This window comes from Periplaneta americana, chromosome 12, assembly GCF_040183065.1.
Source record: "Periplaneta americana isolate PAMFEO1 chromosome 12, P.americana_PAMFEO1_priV1, whole genome shotgun sequence".
In the NCBI taxonomy this organism is placed as follows: domain Eukaryota; kingdom Metazoa; phylum Arthropoda; class Insecta; order Blattodea; family Blattidae; genus Periplaneta; species Periplaneta americana.
This window is the reverse complement of record NC_091128.1, coordinates 65,108,751-65,133,702: the sequence shown is the minus strand read 5'-3', so window position 1 is coordinate 65,133,702 and position 24,952 is coordinate 65,108,751. Positions and strand designations below refer to the sequence as shown.

The 24,952-nt window shown below is 36.0% G+C and overlaps 1 protein-coding gene across 4 annotated transcripts in view; it reads right to left on the bottom strand.

Moving 5' to 3' along the window:
- Nucleotides 1-507: 507 nt before the first annotated feature.
- The window catches only part of Tfb4 (transcription factor B4), a 52,061-nt gene continuing 27,616 nt past the window's right edge, over nucleotides 508-24,952 (bottom strand). For all 4 annotated transcript variants that reach the window (XM_069841440.1, XM_069841437.1, XM_069841439.1 and 1 more), the window contains exons 4-8: nucleotides 21,775-21,898; nucleotides 14,769-14,891; nucleotides 12,571-12,706; nucleotides 8,500-8,536; nucleotides 508-823 (exon numbers count right to left, since the gene is read on the bottom strand). In XM_069841440.1, coding sequence (XP_069697541.1) covers nucleotides 757-823; nucleotides 8,500-8,536; nucleotides 12,571-12,706; nucleotides 14,769-14,891; nucleotides 21,775-21,898 — 487 coding nt within the window. In that variant the 3' untranslated portion in view covers nucleotides 508-756. The remainder of the gene's footprint in view (nucleotides 824-8,499; nucleotides 8,537-12,570; nucleotides 12,707-14,768; nucleotides 14,892-21,774; nucleotides 21,899-24,952) is intronic.

Here is a 24,952-nt window from a genome sequence, read left to right as displayed (position 1 = left end):
TCTCCATGCTTTTCCTGCTGTGTCCGTAACGTGTTCCCCCCAGCCGAGATCGCTGCTCAATGTTATTCCGAGGTATATATATATATATATATATATATATATATATATATATATATATAGAGAGAGAGACCAGCCTTAAAAAATCGTATTTTACTTGTCTCATGAAAAAAAACTCCACCCTTGTTAGGAACCACTGTTTTATGTATATTAAATGAGTGTTTGTTGAATTTTAAATTACAACTTTAGAGTGCCAAATGTGGATGAACATTGAAAAACATTGTTGTAGATAAGGAGAAAGTAAAGTTTAAATCCATGACTATGTTATTACAACAAACATTTTGAGGTTCCACCATGTCATATTCTATTTCCTTTTCTTGATTTATTATAGCACTTGGAGAGACCAAACCTGCCATATAACTGAAACCTATTCATTTCTTTACTATGTTCATCCTCTTGATCCCCATCTCCTCAGCATCCTCAAGCATTTTTTATGGTCTACCAATCCACTGAATTTTTAATATATTTATTTAATTAAGGATGCCTATTAACTTTCACATCATATTAATTCACCATTAAAAATATGGCACATCGTTGACATTTTCTGTTTAAATGGTTATTATTTATCTGGAATAACCTAAAATTGTTAAAAGATAGCAAGACTTCACAAAGTGTCATTCAGGTCTAAATCATAGACATTAATCTAAAAAAGTTAAAGAAAACTTTACTGCATTTATGTAGGTACTACACATTACAATTTCAATTCAACTTAATCTTCCTCTTCTTTGGTTTCATTGGAAGGGGACCTGGAGTTTTGAATACAGTGCTGAAAAACAGAAGAACACTATTTTAGTACTCTTATCTGTTCGGTGACGTTTATAATAATTAACAAAAGTATATACTGTTATCTGAAAATATTGAGAGTACAGAGGTAGAAAAGGGAGGCAGAAGACAGAAATGACTGTGAAGGCACATTATAAGGCCGGTCAAGGTCTACAACAGGCACAATGACACTTCTTTAATAAATTCAGAAGATAGAGTATAGGGCTGGAATATACTGTGAATACTTCTCACGTTACAACTTATAAGTACTGCGTGTTCAATTCAAAGTGTGTCATGGCTTGCTGTATGTCGTCATGTGTCTAGCCGATGAGCCTAGAGAATTCAATCTTCCTACATTTCCGCAGAGGCGTATTACCTATGTGCAAGAGAAGTTGCCTGGCAAGTACGGCGTTCATTCAGAAGAGCAAGTACGACGTTCATTCAGAAGAGTACTTACCGATGCGTACCACAACGCCGGTAGTGGCAGGAATGTGAACTGTTTGGAAACACGTACTGAAGTGAGTTTTTTCTTACTGTCGGGATATGGGAGAGGGTTAAGATGATTACTTACGTACAATATTTGTTGACATTAACTTGGACGGTCAACATGGAAACGGAGCATTTGATTTGTGTTGTGGAATGTTGCCGTATGACTTGCCTGCGCAAAACACAGTCGAAAGAGGTTATGATAGCACACAGACCATACAAGCCGCCATCTGTTGCTACGACGTTCAAGTTATACTGTACACGTTCTCAAGTTCAGATTGAACGCCTTGATTAATAGGTAACTTCTCTGACATAAAAGCTGAAACTCGCTTCAAATCGCTGACTCACTAACAGAGACGTCGTGACACACTTTGAAATGAACACCCAGTAGTATTACAGTTATAGCATCTGCACGCAAAACATTTATGTACTACACAGTCCTCGCAAAAGAGTTATCTACTAATCGATATAACATCAAGAGTAGAAGGCATAAGTAACTTCAAACTTGGAATAAAAATTGTATACCATATCTAAAAAGAATTATCATTTCACAAGCTGGCTCTCTAGATAGAAAACACACTATTCCAAATACGAAAAACAACAAATAAAAAAATTAAAAAATAAAAAAAAAAAACGTTCAATTTTTGCCATGCCTGTCCAAAGAAACGCCTGAAAAGAATAGAAACAGGCAACAAGAATAGGTATAGATCTAGGATTATATTTTTGCCGGTCAGTGGCTTATCTTACAACATAGGCATCAGTGCATTGGAAAGCATTACAACTTTCTTCCCTTGCCTCACCTCCCTGTCGCAAGTGATGTTGCACAAAGGCAGAGATAAAATACGAGATCTGTAGCACAGGTAACAACAAAACACCAAACAAAGAAGATAAGATCTCGATCTCATAGCTTATAATGGAAAGCAAGAGAACTGTCTGGTGTCAATATCTGGCTACTGCATAACAACATAACATATTTCTTAATCCCATTTATATATTTCTGTTGCCAATGCAATTAGCAGTATCGGTTTACCCAAATACAACTCATACACATAATCAAGATGATGTGGAACTACGAAACATGTAGTACAGTAAACCCTGTTAACATAGGCTGACCAGATTTTTTATGGTCCAGCAGGGGACATCGCCAATTTCACCACGAACGCTTACCTAGTCACTCTCCATTGAAATGTTGCAGGAAATACATGCAACAGTAGATACAATGATAGTACTTTGTACACTAAGTTTGTAGAGTATCTAAATTTTCTGAATTAAATGCATAAACACACGTAACTCCTATACATAATTACAGCAACTAAGAATTCAATTCCAGTTCTGACGCATGCATGGAAATCTTTCACATAATACTGTACACACTGAACTCTAACACACACATTTTACAAGTACTTGTCTAAAGAATGTATCTTTTGTGCGAGATCGTGCGTATTTGCTTGGTTTCTGCACAAAACCAACCAGCAGTAAGTCTAAAATTCCACATTCAGTATTCCCAACCGAACACACATAACAATTTCCCTCTTCTTACCGCTTAAGTAACAAATTGATTTTACTGCTTTAGGCTTGTAACATATTATTTTTAGAGATGTTCAATATAGTAATAATTATAAATTGGAAACTTACCACTGCAATTTCACCTAAATTGCACTGTTAATTATTGTTTTTAAATATTTGCAAAAATTAAGTAAACTCTACAACTCCACTAAAGTTACTGCATTTCGTGATGCATGTAACATTAAGGAAGCCGTTTGTTTTAAGTTCGCATTTATAGACTGGGGGAAAAAAAAGACAGACGTTTATCACGGCCTGCTGGAGTATAGTAAACACAGAAAACATCTTAAAGCAACAATGTTGAAGATAGATATTTTTGTTTTCCAAAATTGCAGTCATTGAACAGAAACCAAGATGGAGATATCATTGCATCTAATTAGAAATTCCTCTTTCAGGTATGTAATAAACGATCTTCGCACAAAATAATGTACGATACACGAGCGGTATGTTTTCTTTCAATTCTCGGAAATTAAAAAAGCTCAACTACGTTTCGCTTTTTCAAACTTTTCCTCGAACATGAAAATTTCAACATATCGCTCTTGTAACGCATATTACTATTTAAGGATCTATTCATTCCCATACACCTTCACACTAATTTCTTACATAAGAAATGAAAGTTTGTTTTTAGTTGCAACAAAGCTATAACTGTTTCAACTTTCATATATCTCATACTCTGCTCGCTGGTTCTTCTGTCTCATACTAAGAACCATTCAGAAATGTGCATGAATCACAGCAGTTCCATCATGATACTTAAATATTTACGTGTAAAATGTTTATTGAAACAAACTGAAAATTTCTGGTACAAAAATGGGGACATTAGCTCCCCGGGGACAGTCCCCGGAAATCGGGGATGTCTGGTCAGCCTATGTTAACATGAACCCACTTACTACGAACACTCAGTTAACAAAATATTGGTCCCAGCAGGGATATACTGTTTCTTATGGAATTTCGGCTACAATGAATTATGAACTGTTTTAGTACATCTTGATTATACAACTTTTAACACTATATCACTTCGGAATATGTATTATATGTCTTTCTCGTCTTAAATTCTATCGTACCTGGTTAACATGTTTCAGCTTGTTATGGGCCTTCTTCAGAACTCATGTTTAAGAGAATTGTTGTTAACCATGTACGACAGAATTTAACACGAGAAAGACATATAATACATGTTTTTTAGTCCTTTGGGTCATTAGATATTATGTACTGAATGCGAACTTGTGACAACAGATATGCAAGACATGCAGTTAAATGTAAACCATTGTTTAATCTAAGTTACGTGCTAAATAACGAATCAGTGAGTTAACATTCAGGTTATTTGATACGATCACTTTGAGACTTTGACAATCGCGAAGGTTGCCATGTCAACAATCAACTTACTAAGGTACAACAATTTTTTTAATTAAAACTTTTCACTTCAACAATGTACAACCTTACAGTAGACACAAAAAATTACCGCTCTCATGTAACGTGAATTTGTCTAAGTCCACTTTGGGCAGCACCTGGTTCATGCAACTTTATAGGGAAAGGATGTTTATTTTACACCTAATTTATTCCTTGAATATATGGTATATTATTATAGATTATAACACTTGACCTATAAACAGACAGGAAAAGCAACAAACCAAAGGAAAAACAGAGCGGAGTCATGCATAAGAAATTTCTTCACATGCAAACCTAAGCTCTAACCTCTAACAGAATCAACCAAAGTCTTCTGAAGAGGAGCCCAGTCATTTTTTTGTCTAAGATTGTACATACTCTCAGCTACACCTTAAGATATAATTATTATTATTATTATTATTATTATTATTATTATTACTTACTTACAAATGGCTTTTAAGAAACCCGAAGGTTCATTGCCGCCCTCACATAAGCCCGCCATCGGTCCCTATCCTGTGCAAGATTAATCCAGTCTCTATCATCACACCCCACCTCCCTCAAATCCATTTTAATATTATCCTCCCATTTACGTCTCGGCCTCCCTAAAGGTCTTTTTCCCTCCGGTCTCCCAACTAACACTCTATATGCATTTCTGGATTCGCCCATACGTGCTACATGCCCTGCCCATCTCAAACGTCTGGATTTTAAGTTCCTAATTATGTTAGGTGAAGAATACAATGCGTGCAGTTCTGTGTTGTGTAACTTTTTCCATTCTCCTGTAACTTCATCCCGCTTAGCCCCAAATATTTTCCTAAGCACCTTATTTTCAAACACCCTTAACCTATGTTCCTCTCTCAGAATGAGAGTCCAAGTTTCACAGCCATACAGAAGAACTGGTAATATAACTGTTTTATAAATTCTAACTTTCAGTTTTTTGGACAGCAGACTGGATGATAAGAGCTTCTCAACCGAATAATAACAGGCATTTCCCATATTTATTCTGCGTTTAATTTCCTCCCGAGTGTCATTTATATTTGATACTGTTGCTCCAAGATATTTGAATTTTTCCACCTCTTCGAAGGATGAATCTCCAATTTTTATATTTCCATTTCGTACAATATTCTGGTCACGAGACATAATCATATACTTTGTCTTTTCGGGATTTACTTCCAAACTTTAATTACTTTAATTTACTTTACTTATTATTATTATTATTATTATTATTATTATTATTATTATTATTATTTATATACTCTCAGCTATACTTTAAGAGATCATTATTATTATTATTATTATTATTACAAACTGCCTTCCAATGGAGGTAGACTCTTAAGCTTCAGTATATCGGATTAACCGAAATAAATAAATAAATAAATAAATATATATATATATATATATATATATATACTTGGCTGAGATATCATGTTTAAGAGAATTGTTGTTGTTTGCTAATGCTGAATTTCTGACAAGGATTTCATTAAGTCTCTCGCTCTCCAGTATTTTTCACTCAAGGACGCCAAGTTGATAGTGGCTGGGCACCATCAAAACTGGAGTGCTACTTTAGCACAAATGTAACCGTTTTAGATTGAGCATCATCTATTAAATATTCTAAAATTACTATTTACAGGAAATGAGCCACAAACTTTCAGAGCCTAGAAGACTCCATCATCATATGTCTCCCCTTAAGCAGCTTCATGTCGGTCCAGTTTCAGGTTCTTTCTGCTTCTCAAATACCTCCTCCTCGTTTTAACTTCAGGTGTTAAATTTTTTTTTTTTTTTTGGCATTTTTGTCCTTATTTTCCATTGATGCAACAAATCCTGTGATGGTGTTTGTCCCAGGGTTTATGCCCATCCTCCTCAGAATTTTAATTTCTACTTTTGGACTCTTATTAAAATGACGTACAACATCACTGACACACAAATTTACAGTTTCATGACTAACAGTAAAAGATTATAAATTTACTTCATTATGTAAAAACGTGTTTTCAATCTAATGATCATGCCTTGATATCTATGCATCTATTTTGGGACTAGAAAGAAGTTTATTTTACAAGCAATGCCAGACGAAGGGATTGACTGCTACGAGGATCACTCCGAAAGTAATCCACAATATTTATTTAAAAATTACATTTTTACCCTACAGCTTTGCTATTTTCATAGAATGTAGATACATCCTTCAGGAACAATACGTCACTTTCCCACATAATCCTTGCACCTTTCAACTGCCTTACGCCACCTTGGAATGAGGGCCTTTATAGCCTACCTGCACGATAAAAGTCTGGACCAACACGTCTGAACTACTCTTTAGTAGCGTGCACAAGGGAGTCATCATCTTCAAACCTCATTCCTTCAGTTTACCAAAGAGATGGTAATCGGATGGTGCCAGATCAGGACTCTAAAGTGAATGTTTCAGTGTTGTCCATCCAAGTTTTCTGATCTGGTCTATGGTCTTGTGACTGACATGTTGCCATGCGTTTCCGTGCAATAACAGAACATTCTGCTTCTTCCGATGTGGACGACTGCTTCTCCCGATGTGGTCGAACATGACTCAGTCGAGCTTGAAGTTTCTTGAGAGTTGTTAAATATGCATCAGAACTAATGGTGGTTCCGTGTGGCACAAGCAAGAGTCCTTCTGAATCGAAAAACTTAGTAGCCATAACATTTCCTGTCAAAGGCACAGTTTTGAATTTCTTTTCTTCAGTGAATTTGCGTGATGCCACTCCATTGTCTGCCTCTTTATCTCCGATCAAAATCATGGAGCCATGTTTCAGCTCTGTCACAATTCTTGCAAGAAATTCATCTCCACCATTCTCATACTGGTCCAAAAGTTTGCTGCACACTGTTTTTCTGGTTTCTTTGTGGGCTTCTGTTAACATCCTCGGAACCCACCTGGCACAAAACTTTTTAACCCCAACTGTTTCAATACTCTGCACACAATTGCTTCTTCTATTCCCACTTGGAGTTACAATTCTTCCACTGTTACGCTTTTGTCAGCCACAGCTATGTTGTTAAAGCGCTGCACGTTGTCAGGTCTTCATGCAGTGCAGGGTCTTCAACTGCAAAGAGTATCCCAAATATTGGCTTGGCCTCTTTCACAAGATAATCTGCTTGCCCACCGACTAACCGTACTGTGATCGACAGCTGCACCTCCATACACCTTTTTTCAACCTCTTGTGAATGTTTCCCACTGTGTTGTTCTCACAGCACAGGAATTCGATAACAGCACGTTGCTTATGACAAATCGACCCTCCCAAGTACTAAAATTGTAACTCAATTTTTTATGGTTTTGAGTTGTTCTAGTTAATATGGTCTTAATTTGTTTCTTTTTCTCCCAGTACTATCATTGTATAGCTCTAAACCTCCCCAATTGTATGTAAAATCTTACTGTTACTCTACAAATTTGTATACACTAATTTACACGATCATTTTAAAACTTCATTTTCATCTCCTGAAAAATGTAAAAAAGTGAGTTACAATGTTAGTATTTGTGAGGGTCGAAATGTCAAGTACCTACAGTAGCCATCTTGAAGAAGTGCCATCATGGTGCCACTCACGGGAATGACTTAAATTAAAATTGAATACAAGGGGAAAGGTTGTATCTATGACCTCCATAAATTGCAAAGGTTTAGAATAAAAAATAAATTTTTTAAAATGTTGTGGATTACTTTTGGAGTGATCTTCGTAGAAGTGACTGTGGCTGATGATGCAGAATTTTGGAAAATGGGACTTATCTGAAAAACCAAAAGGCATAAATCGAAACTTATATCAAATTAAAGGGGAGAAAATTCTCTATTAAAATAGTTATATTTTGAAAATTCTAATTTTTCATCATTTTTTGCGTTTTGTGCGTGTACATATACCTTAAACAACCTACACAGGCTCAAATACAGTGGCGTATACTGGTTAAAGGTTTGGGCTACCGCTGACCCTATTATTACACAAAATATATCTAACAATTACTTTAATTTTAATTACTATGGTAAAACTAATAATACAAAATTATTACATTATGTTATATTATAAACTTTTTCTTTTGTAATTTCCTTGGGCTACCGCCGGTAGCCCCGGTAGCCTGCAAAATACGCACCTGCTCAAATATAAATCTAATCAAGCACGCCCACCCAAGCAAAGAATAAAACGAAATCAACAAGTTTCATAAGAATGTTTGGATAATGGTGCATGCTATAGTTTCTATAACTAGTTTATGAAGTGTACCAATTTAAACGTCAATCATACCACTTTGATACTTACTGGCATGTTGTACAGATTGGGCTGAACTTGCAGAAAACTGAAAGAAAAAGTAAAAAAAAAAATGTAAATAAATAAATATAAAAATAATAACAATAGCAGCAGCAGCAACAACAAGATTAACAATAACAATAATAATGATAATAATAATAATAATAATAATAATAATAATAATACCGGTAATAATAATAATAATAATAATAATAATAATAATAATAATAATAATAATAATAATAGTATTATGCTGGCCGAATGTTCAAAGAAAGAAACCCTAAACCAACAATAAGAAGATTACTTGAATGCCCCATGAAGAGATAAAAAGAAAACCTTTGTAGACAGTAACAGTTCTTCTAATAATGTGAGGAGACTGTGTGAGGACATTCGCCATTTTACAATCAAAACTCTGACATGACAGAAACTGGCTTCTGTACCACAACATTATCGCTCGCTTTGCCTTTGCCTACAAAACACACGACTTCTTGAGGGGGAAGGGGGTGAATGACAGCCATCCCGCATTCTTCTATTCTCCAGATTTAGCCCCTTATAACGTCTTTCTCTTTTTTAAAATTTTGGTGGCATTTTGACACTGTAGGGGAGATTCAGGCCATATTGCAAAAGATGCTTCACATGGTTCAAGGACAGAACTTCCGGAAAGAATCTGAGGCATGGCAGAAGCGTTGGTATCACTGTAGCAATGCAGGAGAAATTACTTCGAAGGTAACCAGATTTAAATTAGGTAAGTGTCAACATTTATACAGGCACAGACCAGATACATTTTGATGGCACTATGTATGTATATTTATAATATTCTCTGTGTCAAAGTTTTACTCCTGACTGAGTGTTAAAGAAGACCCTATGGCCTAAACCAGGAATGACTACAATATTAGCTTGCAATAACAGTAAGAGTTTGACCTCGATTATGAGCGTATAGCACATGCACTACAGCGTCCCAAAGTAAACATCAGGGATGTACATACATCGAATAAAGGCACTAATTATTACAATTACTTTCGTTATTAAATTTCCGAATATGTATTAACTATTTACTATAGAAGATCATGTAAACAGATCGAAACGGAAAGTTCTTTTAAGAACCAAAATTAAGAAAAGTTAACTCTTTGGTTCTTGGTGTAATATGCAACGGTAGTTATTTGTCGGGGTTTGAACGCTAATAACAATGAGTAAAGAGTCAGTTGGTGGGGAATGAACCTGAACCAAAGTGCTTTGCTTGGTGCTTATTTCAGGGTCTATGTAGTAACCAGTGGTCGAATGGAAATAAATTACTGTCGGTATGCACAAACTTGTCTTGTGATATAACTATCTTGGGAATTTATAAAAATAAGACATTGCTCCTGCACGCGAACTAAATAATGTATTATATAAGACATCATGCACTACTGCAGGACTGTCTAAGAGAAGTTACAGAGTATGACAACACTACTGGTTAGCATAATTGATTGTGTGGATCAGCTTCATTAAATAAGTCAATTTTTAAGTTTTGCCAGTGGCGGCCGGTGAGGAATTCTGGTAGTGGTGCCAAAAATGGAGAAAAAAAATGATTGCATGCAAATCACCCAAGTAAAAGATGATAATTACAGGTCACGTTTACATTATGTTATATAAAACATATTAATATTAAACCTGCTATTTTACCAGGTGTGCAGTTAATAATGCACCTGGTAACAGTTACAATACCATTTCCGAAACTAATAACGAAATTTACAAATACAGATAATGCAAAACTTTCTCAACTAGTAAACTTGTATAACTAGTAAAATTACTGGCAAAAACACACGAGATGAACAATGATATAGATATTAAATGAACACGTTTGCACTTTATTTAAACAGGCCGATGAATCCAAGGCATCAGCCTGAATAACACATGTTCATGTCCTGCACAGATCTCATGTATTGTTAACAAAAGCATCAATACTAGCAACAGTGTAGCGATATTTAGTTGCCGCGAAATAAAACAAATATTACACAAAATTAACAAATAGTGTTACACAATATGAAAAAAAAAAATCTTTCTAAAAAGAACCATGATTGACTATCTCTGCATTCAATATAATTAAATGGATAATAATGTACACATTCAAATCCAAGTTGTATGCATTAGTTTTGAATTGGCAACATTACATTAAGATTTGGTGCGGAACTTTAACTTGTGTTTTCGTGCAAGTCTGGGCTTGATGGTTCCCTGAAAACGTCTTCAACAACCCTGCCATCTAGTGAAATTTCTGCATTACTGTACTCTAGCGGGCGGAATGTTAACTACTGAGTCAAATTGAATTCGGCTCAAAGTCTGCCATAAGAAACGCATATAAACTAGAATCAGTAGCCTTTTGTACAATGTTATATGCAGGCAGATAGTGCCACACTGAACTGGCTCCAACGTTCGGAGAAATGCTGCAAGAGTGCGTCCCGATCTGTGCGCGCGCTTGTTCAGATGAAATATGAATAAAATGTGTAGAAATAAACGATTACAACTCCTTTTTAGGATATTATTTTTTGTTTCTTTCATTGGTGGTGCCATGGCACACTGGCACTGCCCCAAAAGCCGCCCCTGAGTTTTGCTATTGGTATGCTTTTTGGCATCTTATTTTACTCCCAATATGCCATACTAGCCCAATTCTACCACTGATTATAACACAAAAAATACCGACTTTAGACCTTACAAATTTAAAAAAAGTTGTATGGTGTAAACCAAACGAGTGTAATTGTGTAATATAAATGCTTTATATAGTTACATTAAGGAATTTTATTTAAAAGTGCTGCCAAACTAGAAAGTAGCAGGTTCGATTCCTGATGGGGTCATGCATTTCCTTGATTGAGCTAATATTTCTGGCCACACTACAGCCCTAGGGTATTTCTTTGAGTGTAAAGACAACAGGTACATAGGACTGACATCCTTACTGCCATTAGTACCAACTGTCTGTACAGATGGAAGCTTAAGCCTCATCTACCCTATGAGCCTTCATGGTCCATAATAGGAATAACTGTTTGGCAGCTAACAAGTGTAGTTGTTCGATGATAGTAATTTAGTGTCAGAATTTCTAATAATTTTATCACCACATAAGGCTTAGGTATGTACACTATGTTCACTGGAAACATGATACATGGTGCTGTCTACAGCAGAGTCTCGATTATCCGACCTTCAGTCATCTAACAGTCTGTATTATCCATCACTGTTCGTGATAGATCTTGCAGTGAAAAAAAGTCAATCAGTAGAAAAGCGATCATTAATGACATATTTTTTATTAAATACTGTATTGTAAACTTTATAATTGCAGTGGATCTACTGTGTTATCATTGTTTATTAACGTTTTGTTATACTTTTTTATTCAGTAAGTAAAATACAAATTTCCTCCATTTGTATGCGAACATACATGGACACGTTCTCTTACTGCACTGTGCACAAGATCTAACAGCTCGTTTCGTAGTCTGATGTCTGTTGCAGCTGCATTAATTAGTTGGAGCAGATGATCTCTGTCTGTAATCTCCATAGCGGACACCTTTTCTTTCATAAAACCTCACACAAAGAAATTCAGAGGCGTTAAGTCAGGGAGCCATGCTGGCCAATCACAACATTTCACGGTGTGTGTTCTATTGTTATTTCATCAATGGTGGAAATCATGCTTTGTAAACAAAGCTAGATCAAAACAACTGACGGTAAATTAGTATTTATTGTAAGTATCATGAGATGTGAATTAACTGTTTGACCTGTTGTAACTCTGAAGCAGTGGCAAATAAATAAAACTGACAAAGGACTTTCCTGCTCTAAATGTCATTCTCAATCATCTCCTCGCCAGTTGACCTTACCTTTTGAATCACCCTATTTATGCAAAAATCAGTTTAGTTACCACATTCACTATGTACTCTTATAAATGCTTGTATTAATAACTCTATATTGAAATACACACAAGCTTCAGTTTTAGGAAACAGACCACTGTGAAAGAATCACACATGCAACACTCACACTACATCACTACCACCACAAAAATTCACTTCCCAAATTTCAATGTACTTCTTTATTACTAGCACACAAATAAGAAATCTGTGATATACGTACTTGACAAGCAGACGGAACATACAAATCCTATGTCAATCAATTCTCGATGACAAAAACAAGCTGCTCGATAATCAACCTTAACTGGAGGTGGCAATACCAGCTTCTTTCTAATTGGTGGTTCAGGCAGGAACACCCACTGAAAAAAGTTCAGGAGAAAGCTATTACAATTCATAATGTTTTATTATATTAACGGCTTTGAAATAGTTTGCACAGCGTTATTATATTCTTATAAAGACCCAGTTTTCAAATATATTCTAAAGATATATACCTCATGATCTCTGGAAAATATAGCAAGACTGTTTGATGTACAGAGCTTTCACTTCACATCTGAGTTGAGTGAGCCGAATCGCATCATGCTACTTCAAGGCCATGTACAGAGCAATGCAGTGTGCTGTGGGATAAGACTCTTAACTATCAAGACTTGTTGTTACTTTTAGGCCCGGTTTTATAAATACGGTTAATCTAAAGATTATGTCAAACCTAGGTTAAATCTAACCGTGAGTTTAATTCAAAGTGCCATATTACAGAGTCTCAGTTAAGTTAAACCGTAGTGGAATACGATTGGTATTACCACTAGGAAAGAAAAGAAGATGATCGCAGCCGTTTAATTACATTATTGATTTAAAATAGCCAATGCTCGTGGAGAATCTTCATTAAGAAACTTCTTTGTCCCTTGATATCACAGAGAGTATCATAAAAAACCTATAGAGGACCAATACCGCGTATTTCAGTATGCTTGTCAGACTTAACCTCAAACAGTTTCTTAACACTGGCTACCAATGTTATACTCCCAAACACAATGCAACCAAACTAAATGTTGCATGTCCATCCATGACGTAACACCATACAGAATCAACTGAGTAATGAAATAGTAATATTAGTGTGCGTATTTTATGTGTTGTCTAGAATGTTTATGAAACAGAATTCAGTCAAACAAGACAATGATTTTTATGAGTCTTGTAAAATTAGGTAATATTATTAGTGTGCTTATAAATCAGGCTCCATAGTAAATCTTATCAGGAGACTGTCTGCCACACACAGTACAATGTTCAATAGGTTTATAGTAGATTTATGGACACCTCCAAAATCTTCCATCGTTTTCAGTATGCCTAGGACCATGGCCATTTATACAGTAAACTAGGGCAGGATCATTGTTGCTATTAGAGACAATTACCTCACTGGAGAAAATGACATTTCGCCAATCGATGACTTGTCAGAAAGTAGCATAAGCTAGACGATCCACAATATGTTCCATCTTAAAATGTTCCTTCCTCACAGCTCGATATCTTACACCACGCTCTCTAAAATGTCTCCACATGGTGTGTGGACAACTGGGAAAATTGGACACTATCTTGAGTTCAGAGGCTATTCCAAAGGGGTGATTTTTTAACTTCTCTCAACAATATAACATCCTCTTCCATTTTAGAGGTACATAGCCGAACAGGAACTGGGCAATTTGTAACTTCACCAATCTAGAGAAAAAGTTTAGTCCACCTCTTAGCAGTCGATCAAAGGACTCAAATTACTCTGGCTGCCCTTGATGCAGAATAACCTATGCGACCCAGAGCAATGATTTGTTAATGGAGTTGTTGTCTGTCTGCCATCTTCCAGAGTAATGATGCGACAGACCATTTTACTTACAGGAGTATTGCTTGGAAGAGGAGGGGTTTTTATGTACTGGAATTCTCAATTCGGGCATATATTGTAAAAGATGTCGCGATATAAATCTAGCCTTGTGAAACACATCATGGGAAATTTGTAATTAAAAAAATTAAGAGTGCCAGAGACTCAAACCTTGAACTAATATTATTCACTCGTTTTGCAAACCCATGCCATAAAAATCTATGCTGCTGAAAACTAGACTGGTTTTCCTGTTCATATTTGTTTCGATTGATTTATCAATGTTGTTATTTCACTCTTCAGAGACCCTGATGTACTGTATCTAAAATGAACCCTTCATTCGGTTTTATAACATATTTCAGACTCTTAAAATACAGCAAATTTAAATGGTTCAATCATGTTTGGTGAATTACGGTTTTGACAAGAAGAGCATGCACAGTATTATATATCTGAAACTTATACACTGTCAGCAGCCCATTCTTTTTGAAACGAATTGTACGACATAATACTGCACGGCAACAAATGTTCCTGAATCTAAGCACAATTTGAATGTAAGAAGCAATGTGTCCTTATATTACCAGCAGGTATTGAAGTAATCCTTGTAGCTGTGGTATGTGAAGATAGAGACCACCAGTAATATCACAGCCTTGCTGCAAGAGACCCAAATCTTGATCCAAACTGCAAACGTCAAGTGTAACATTCTGTGGATAAAAGTCAAGAAAAAAAAATTAATAGGAAGGGATTAATAATTAATGACACTGAGGTCTTAATGAATAACATAAGAAGTCAGAATTGTATGCAATGATGAAATCAGTTTGTGGTTGTGTTTTGGTTATTTTACTATGCTTTATCAACTACTGTGGTTATCTGTCTTCTGAGTGAAATGAAGATGATAATGCTAGTGGATGGGTCCAGGGTCCAGTGCCAAAAGTTACCCAGAATTCACTCTTAATATGTTGAGGAAAAACCCCGGAAAAACCTCAACCAGGTAACTTGCCCCAAATCAGTTTGTAGATTGATCATGATTATACTACACAGTCTTGTAAGAGGTCAAAATACTGTATGGATGATAATATGATTAATAAAAGAACGAGATTGTCCTGCAAGTTTCATAGCTGTAGCAATGTAATGTAGTTGCTTATATTAAAATTGTTTCTCATGTTGAAGGGTACACGGGAAAAACGATCAAGGTCCATCAAAAATCGAAATTGAGTTAATAATGCTATCTTATAGTGGAAAGGTAGTACTATCATGTGGTCTAGCTAGTAATAAGAAATCATCGTTCTTGACATTCCACTACGTCAATTTCTATTAAATACACACATAACAAAGTATTAAGTGTTTAAACTTTAAAATTCGTTTTTCTCGAAACTTTCTAAAATGGACCTTGATCGTTATTCCCGTGTACCCTTCGTATATGAAAATAAAACCTTGCATGAAACCAGATGACATAAGTTGCTGTATGTGGTAATCTTCATTTCTTCCAGTGTATTATATTTAACAAACAGTAGCTAATACTTTATGTCTAGCTGCTCTGAAGAAATGATTCATATCTAGAAATTACAATAAACTGTTCTGTAAGATGGAACATTTTCCAGTTATGATATACTTCTACAATTTTAATGTTACTACCTTCATAAAATAAAAACAGTAGATGCTGTAATTAAATGTGACATTTATTTTCATGGTAGCTTATAAATATAAAGAAAAATGAAGCTGTTTTCTAAATTCGAAAATGGAACACTAACATTCAGTTTAGATTGGACAAATCCACTTCACAAACAGTGACTTTAAAATGAAGTACAATTTTAAATAGCAACATATGCACAAGTATTGCAGTGGTTGGCATGATTTTGAGATGACAGTAACTCATAACATTATCAAAGACCAAAAAGGTTTGCATACGTCTAAATTGATGACAACACATGATAAATTGATAAGCTCATCAACACCACTCTCAATTTATATATACAAAGAAAGCAGTCTATGAAATTATTGTTGTTGCTGCAAAAATTAATTTTACCCAGCCACCTTGAAATGTCTTCTTTTTTTTTTACCTATAAGTTTGAAAAAAAAAAAAATACATATTACAAGGCATTTCACTCCTAGCATTATCATATTTAATTTAATAACAAATGTAATAAATTACTTTCATTATTTTAATAAATTATTCCATTCATTTCCAGCTTTGGGAAGTTTTTTATGTTTATTTTTTTCTTTGACGATTGTTCTATATCTTTTTTTAATACAGAAGGAAGTTTCCACCAATTTTCCATTCACTTACCCACTAAAACTGTTACAACTTCTTGGAACTTCCTGAGGCCAGCTTGACAGGGTAGTCAGAAAAAAAACTTTCTTCATCTGTTTCTGTAAGTCAGCACTCAACACTACCTGCCCTCAGTGTCTCTGTCTCATCTCTCACTTTTCCAACTCTTTGATAGCGTTTGATGTAATGACAAATTATCGCAAAGATGGAATTATTTTGTTTTACAGTGTCCATATGTTTGAACTTCTTAGTGCATTTAACAGGAGACAAAGGAAATCATCTTGCATTCAGACACAAAAGAAATAGTGTTTCATGTTCATATATATTTTCAAAGTGAATATGATGACACAAAAGGAAGTAGGCATTTGGTTCCAATGAATGAAATTTTGGAGCAACAGTCATCAGCACTCGTTACAACAGGTACTGGATATGCAGTGCATTGGAGCATGCACCACTAGGCTGGAGGGATTAACAGCAGATGAGAGCGATCATAACCTTGTCAGACTCCTGATTTTATTTCTCTCCATTCTGACAATTCATCTCTAATTTTAAACGCAGTTAGAGTTGTTTTACAAGCCTAATATACAAAGAAAAGGGCAATATATTGGGGGAGGGGGGTGATTATAGTATGGGCGATTTTAAAGGAAAAACATTATATAGACATATGTATGTCTTATTCTTAATGGTTTCCAAGAAACAGCTACTTGAAAATAACAGGCATGAATCTCATTTTCTTCCTACGCATAATTGCTCACATTGGTGCAGGCACAACCAAAATGACATTAGGTTGTACTATTGCCTTTGTCATGTTGGACACTTGGAGGTGTGCATGTGAAGGAACGAGTCTTTCTTTAGTCATGCAGAGTATGTCAACATGGTGTATGTCTATAGTTCTTGCAATGGTAATTGTAGAGCTGCTATTTGAAATATCAATTATGGTTTCCTGACAGCAGAGTGCCTGGTAGATGGTGTTTATGAGAGTGACACATTGCGTGCATGTGATATTCTTCCCAATGTCCATGTTATATCTGAATGATAGGGCCAACAAAATGGAAACGTCTTGCTTTTTCGGGTGTGACTCAGTTATAATTTTATTAATACAATTGTAATACTCGTATTTATTTTGTAACAAATTCCGAAAATAGATTAAGTATGATTTTGAACCTTAAGTGCGAACATTCTTCAAATAATTGAACACAACCTAACTTCTAGCTCTAGAAGAATACTGCTGCATAACTTAATATTCCACAAACACGAGTGTGATGCACAATATACAAGCAAGGCCTACATCCGTATCATCACCAACAAGTGCAAAATCTTCATGAAGGAGATGATGCCAAACAGCTGAAATTTTGTCAATGGATCACTGCCATAGATTCCACACACTCTGTTCACAGATTTATCCTGTGGCTGGGAGGAAACAGGTCTTAAGTCAATTTTTTGTGAAATTGAGATTTTTATATATTCTGAAAGCGGAAACAATGCTCTACAATCTGGTAGGGAAAAAAGTAATACGACGAACGCAAAGCTCCGCCCACGTCCCCTTTCCACTTTTCCCCTACAAGCTCACCACACACCCTAGCGGGAAAGAGTGGAAATAGGGGTTTAGAGTGGGGTGACATCTAGTGTAGGAAAGTGGAACAAAAAGAGTAATGACATCTACGAAGCAAAAGAGGAACTTCGTCCTGTCAGTCTCTCTCCCACTCTCTCTCTCTCTCCTTCTCTGTTCCTAGCTTCATGTCTCTCTCTTTTTTTTTCTTCCGACTTCGCAGGAGGGGAGATTCGATCCGAGAAAGTTCGTAACTAAACCTAAACGCCCTAAACGCACGCTTTTTGTTCACGCTTTAGACCTCTCGGCTACCGAGGCGAGTTGGCGGTAGAAGGGAAAATGAATCTATTTAAGTTTAAGGTAACTGCCATAACGTATTGTAGAAGGGGACAATGACCGAATAGCGTGGGTAGAAACTGGTGGGCTTGTGAATGTCGCTTGGTAGGGGTTGTCTACGGGGGTGGCATAAGTGTTAACGCTTCATTGTGTCCGTGTCCAACTTCGTGTACAGACGTAACCACGTGTAGTGATGATCCGTACCGAAGACGTGTACTCATTACGAGTGTCCAACCTGTGGGAAAAAAAGAACTATTGTGTTACTTCGAGGACGTGCAAAGTTAACAGGTGAGTGTTGTTTAATGAAAACCACATTACATTGTGTTGTGTTGTGTTGTGTCAGTACATGTTGTGGACAGTTGTCTAATGCGTATTGTCTAATGCGTATTGCATTGTGGTTGTGGACAGTTGTCTTATGCGTATTGTCTAATGTGTATTGCATTGTGGTTGTGGACAGTTGTCTAATGCGTATTGTCTAATGCATATTACAATGTGGTAGGCAGTGATCCATCGAAGCGGGACAGATAGTAGAGAGAGACAGTAGAGAGAGAGAGCATGCGAGCGAGGTGCCGAGCAGCGCGGGCGGGGATAACTTCCCCTACTGGCGTTCGCCGTAATACGTTTTTGCCATCTGGTAAAACGGTTAAAGTCAAATAAGACTCCTGACTGGATTCATAAAGCATTACCAAATGTCCTAAGTACTTTTTGAATCGAGCACACAGAGAATAAAGAACTTAAGAATATTTAATACTTTATTCTTTACAAACATCACATGTTTACTTTCCATACTACTAAAAAGGTCTAACTTGTATTTTAGATGTTTTATCACATACTAACGCCTTTTCCTTTTAAAACTTTAAGGAGCAGGTAAACAGTCCTATACTGTTTAACACCTATTTTGCATTCCTAATAATTTACATTTCCCATTTATTTTGACATAAAAAAGGTTTTTATGCTTAAATGGTCCCTTCTTCTCAGTTTGGGTTGTAGTCTTAAAAGGGCTATTTTTGGAAATAATCAAGAAAATTGTTAAATGAGCAACATTACCTATTTCAGAAGAAATATAAATAAATAATATCCAGGAAAAACCTCTTAATTAAAAGAACTCTATAATTGACACCAATTTCAATCTTTCTACTGCTCTCCTGAAAAGTATAAAATTTTTACTTAAGACCTTTTTCCTCCTGGCCACAGAATCAATATTTACCCATAATGGAATCAACAACATGTGCAACTATGAGTATGAAACAGTAATTTTCATAGTTATTTCGCAGTTAATATGTGGTGTGATATTACTGAAGACTAACTTCTTGGTACCTATAGTTATTTTAGGCAATATTTTTAACAAAGCACAGTATCTTGAGTTCCTGCAAAATCTGTTACCAGAATACTTTGAGAATGTTCCTTTGGCAATGCAGGATGGTATGTACTTTCAACAAAAAGAGACCTCTACATATTCCAGCCAGCCAGTGATCCAGTACTTTAACAAAACCTGTCTGGTGCTGGATCAGTTGTGGTGGTGTCATTTTCTTGCTACCAGGGTCACCATTATTATTGTTAGTGGGGCTGGCTAAAGAGTGGCAGAAGTCTACAAGCACAAAGTGGAAACAAAGTAGCAATTTATTGCTTGCCCGTGTTTTAAATGTTTGCGATCACATTAAGGAATGTCCAAATCAGCTCAAATTAGCAACACGGTATCTGGCTACATGAGCTGCAAAGTGCATGAGGTTGGCGGTGGTATTTTTGTAAAGAGAAATGGACAATTAGACACAAATTTACTATCACTGCACTGTTCCCATTCCTCATGGTTTCAACTAGTTTTCTCCAAAACTACTGAGAATAAAACACGTGTTTATATTATGTTTTCCCTTTAGAATCACCTATACTATCACCGCTTAAAGTATGGCCCTTTCCTCCTCAATCATTCTGTATGTTCTGTATGCGATGTTGTGAGACATTAACTTTGACTAATTTTTTTCTTTTCCTGTAAACTTTTCAAATACCACCTCAGTAAAATCTATAAAAACAACATGTGTATCTATATTGAAGTTCTAGTGCTTTCCTGCTTTACAATCAAGCTTTTGTAAACTCGGTTCTCAAGGCTTTTATTGAACTTTCTAGACATGATTAGTTTCTGCTGCACATTAATTTCAAGACATGTATAGCAAAGAGTTCAAACTTTATTAGTACCATAACTACTATTTTAATGCATTGAGTGTGTGATAGAGAAAAGAGTAAAAAACAGTGTGTGTGTGTTTTTGTAGGAAGGAATGTATGGGTTGGAAATGAAGGAGAGTTTAGTAAGTAAAATTAATTATAGGGCTTTTTGCTATAAGATCTAACATTTTTATCATAAATATTACATATCCACTTACAATTGTATTCCAATGGATACCATCTCATTGTGGAATCCTGGGAAACGAGAATGCGGATGCTTTAGCAAAGAAGGACAGCACTGCTACTTACAGACCTGTTACTAAATCTACGTATTACTCTATGAAAAGATTTATTAAATCTACATACTTAGACTTCAACAAACAAAATTTGATAACACAATCCCATGGGAAAAAATGGAACTCTCTGCATCAAAATCCACAGTTAATTCCCGATTTACCACGAAAATTGTCTGTAGCTGCATTTAGATTGGCAACAGGCCATGATTGTTTGGCCAAACACCTGCATAGAATTGGAATATATCAGTCCCCTAACTGTCCATTGTGCAACTCAAACCAAGAAATGGGTTCGGAACACCTCAAAATCTGTGCTTCAGTGGCTGGTCATGATAATATCTTTGAAAAATATTGGAGTGCAAGAGGTCAAATGACTTTATTGTCAAACGCCTGGCATTAGAAAACAACAACAACAACATATCCACTTCACTTGAAATCTCCTTATCTTAATCAAAAAAGAATATGTGCACTCTACAAAAGGAAAGTTCACCATGTTAGGAAAAGATTAATGTAAACTGGGTGCATACTAGATACTGATTTGAATTTCCAGGTTTTCCAGAATAATTCTGTTCTTTTTTCACGTTATTCTGCATAAAAATATGCAGCAGTATTTTATTAATTCACATAACAATTCTGTAGAGTAAATAGAGGGTAAAGAAAAGGAATTGTCTACCTACTTCCACCCTTTTGCTTACTATATTTCTTTTAATTTCACTACAATATGCATAATAAATCAAATACAAAATAAGATAGGCCTATTGATAGAAAGACCACCATGTATTCATAAAAACAATATCATCAATGGAACATTAAATCATGGAATAATTTCAAATAATTTCAGTTCTTTTTTTAATTACCATACAAGGTTTTCAGGTTTCCTAGCCCAAAAAATAATCTCAGGCTAAATCCATTTCTGCCAGGTTTATAGACACCAAGGTAAAATATAAGCTTAAATGCGTACAGCACACGTGTAAAATGCTAACCTGTTTTTGAGCAGTGAAGAAAACGTTCATGTAGTTCATGTATTGTGAAGCACTGTCTGCACTTCCAGTAACTGTGAGGATTCTGGAATTCATCTTATTTCCTGCAGCTAGTTCCAGCTCTAACCTGGGGAGAAGAATTTGTAACATAACATATACAGAACCAGAAAAAAAGTAATGGCCTGCTTGAATATTTGCAGTCTCAGATACAAGACACTGTGCATGGCCAAGGCTCAGAATACAGATACACAAGCGAACAAAATGAATTTGCTGTAAATAACGGATGAATATATAAATCATGCACTAAAACTAGATAATTCCATGCTGCACAGAAGTGAAGCCTTCTGTCTCATCTCAGTAGCCCAAATATCTACATGCTATGTGGAAGGGAGTGGTTTTGAGCCCTACACCTGCGAGGTTTTTTTCTCTCGCTCTTCTTGAAGAACATTAAATATTAAATCACTTCTCCCAGAATCGAAATCCATTAGACTGGTCACAAAAGCTAGGTGGTCTACAGCTTGTTCTCTTTCATTGTTTCCTTTCCTGTCACCCTGCAGCTTCGAAGATTAGCTGTTCTAAAATGGTAATTTTCTCCAATGAAACATCTATCTCAAAAACTTTGATAATATCTTCCTGTCATAAATTATAGCATTAACAATATCAACTATCAATGAGTGATACTTAGGAACTGTGTCATTCTCATTTTGTGACACTGTAGTAAAGTTAGATTTTGTCTGTTGTGGATGAGTGACAGTTATTTTCTACTACGTATGGTTTACTCACAAAATTTGAAACACCATGGAATGCTATGAAAGTTGTTTTAACAAGTGAAGTAATGTTACAAGTCAACTGTATCTTTTTTTCACTTTCGGATATATAATTATTTTTAGGGTTAGAGGCACAAATTAGATGGAGGGAACTATGAAATGTCTGGCATGGACAGTGTGGTTTTTCTGGAAGAAAAGAACACGGTCTTGACTACATACTGAAGAAACTAGATTTAGTGTACTGTATAACGATAATTTATGTAGAGTGTTTAAAAGTAAATGTCGAACTCTTAGGAAGTTTTAGCTAAAAATAGCTAGTTGTTGAATTGTACTGTAAATTTCCCGAAAAATGTGTTAAATGCAATTAGACCTAGTGAAACCCAAGTATCTTGCATGAACTGACACTGGTCCCACCATATTATCAAATTTCATATAAATGTTTAAGCCTGACTAGGGGAGGATTAGGTTAACTGGACCGGTTAGGTTAAGTGGTCCATGCTTTTAAATTTTGGCGGGAGTTGTTTTCTGTCCTATCCAATAGATGGCATAAGCAATTCTACAGTACAGACAACCTAAGCCTTAAAAAACAATTGTAGTGCATAAGGCATCCTGTTTAGAGAGGCTTTGTTGTTCAAGGAGGTTGGAAGTTTTTTTCCTGCTTGGTTTTTCTCTGGTTTCATCACTGCTGAAGAAGAGTTACGGAAAAGTTCTTTACACCATATTAACCGTAAGTATTTACTCTTTAAAACAGATTATTTTGTTTTTAAAAATAGTTGTTTCATATGTATTTTAGAGGCAGACAAAGAAAGCATGTGCTGTGGGGTTAACTGGCCACCAAACTGGTTAGGTTATGTGGACCGGGCCAGTTAACCCCAATATAGTTTTCATATTATTGAAGTTCATTTTTTAATTTCTTTTTTAATAAGCTGAAGTGTAGGCAATTCTCTTATGTTATTTGCTGTTTAGTCAACTGTTCGAAGACAGGTCTGAACCTCACAAATGATACCAACAAGGCACCACTTATGAGGCATTAACTTACGTATTAAATTCCGATTGAGATACACTTCTAATTCCAAACTTTAATTTCAGATGCCGCGTGTTCGAATGCGTACAACCAATCACCGGTCGTATTCAGTAGAAGATTTGAAAGTAGCGGTAACAGCCACCAAAGAAGGAATGGGTATTCGTGCAGCATCTGCTCGATTTAACATCCCAAGGACGACGTTGAAACGTTTTGTCAGCAAATATGTTGATGGATGTGAGGTAAATTTTAGGCCATCTAATGAACACAAAAAGGTGTTTAAGCCAGCAGAAGAGCTGTCTCTGTGCTCCTACTTGATGAAAGTTGCAGGTATGCACTATGGTTTGGCATTCACAGACACAAGGAAGTTGGATTATGAATTTGCTGCTACTAATAATAAGCAACTTTTGCCAAATTGGTCTGAAGAGAAAATGGCTGGGAAAGAATGGCTTCGTTCTTTTATTAAGAGGCACAAACTTTCTCTCAGACAACCAGAGGCTACAAGCTTGAGCCATGCAACCAGTTTTAACAAATTTAACGTAGACAAATTCTTTTCAAATTTGAAATTAACCTACGAAAAATTTGGATTTGGACCAGAGGATGTTTACAACCTCGATGAAATTGGTCTCACAACAGTGCAGAAGCCTGGAAACGTAGTTTCCTCTTGTGGCCAGAAGCAAGTGGGTAAAATTACTTCTGCAGAGAGGGGCACTCTCGTAACTGTGTGTGCCATTATTGGGAGCACAGGAAAAGCAGTTCCCTCCATTTTTTGTGTCCCCCCGTGTGCATTTCCAGGACCATATGCTACACAATGCCCCACCTGGAAGTAGAGGTGCAGCTCACACCTCTGGTTGGATGACTGGAGACATATTTTTGTCTGTATTGGAACATTTCATCAAACATGAAAGGCCATGCAAGGAAAAACCCAAGCTTCTCATATTAGATAATCACGAAAGCCATATATTAATAAGGGCTGTATCACTTGCAAAAGAAAATGGTATAATTTTATTAACAATACCACCCCATACTAGTCATAAGCTTCAGCCACTCGACGTAGCAGTTTATGGTCCATTCAAGTAATATTACAATAAAGCTTGTGATAGGTGGCTAATCAATCATCCTGGACAGACATTATGCATTTATGATGTAGCAGGCCTTGTGTGTGAAGCTTATCCATTTGCACTCACTCCTAACAATATCATCAAAGGATTTAAATCCACAGGGATAATGCCCTTTAATGACGAAACATTTGGTGAAGCTGATTCCTGTGCTCATCTGTGACAGACCGTCCTTTAGATCAAGTTGCTTCGCCAATCATGTCTCTGCTATCCATCTAGAGCCTTCAACCTCTTGCACCTCTGTTACTGATCCAGTTCCATCCACGTCTTCCATC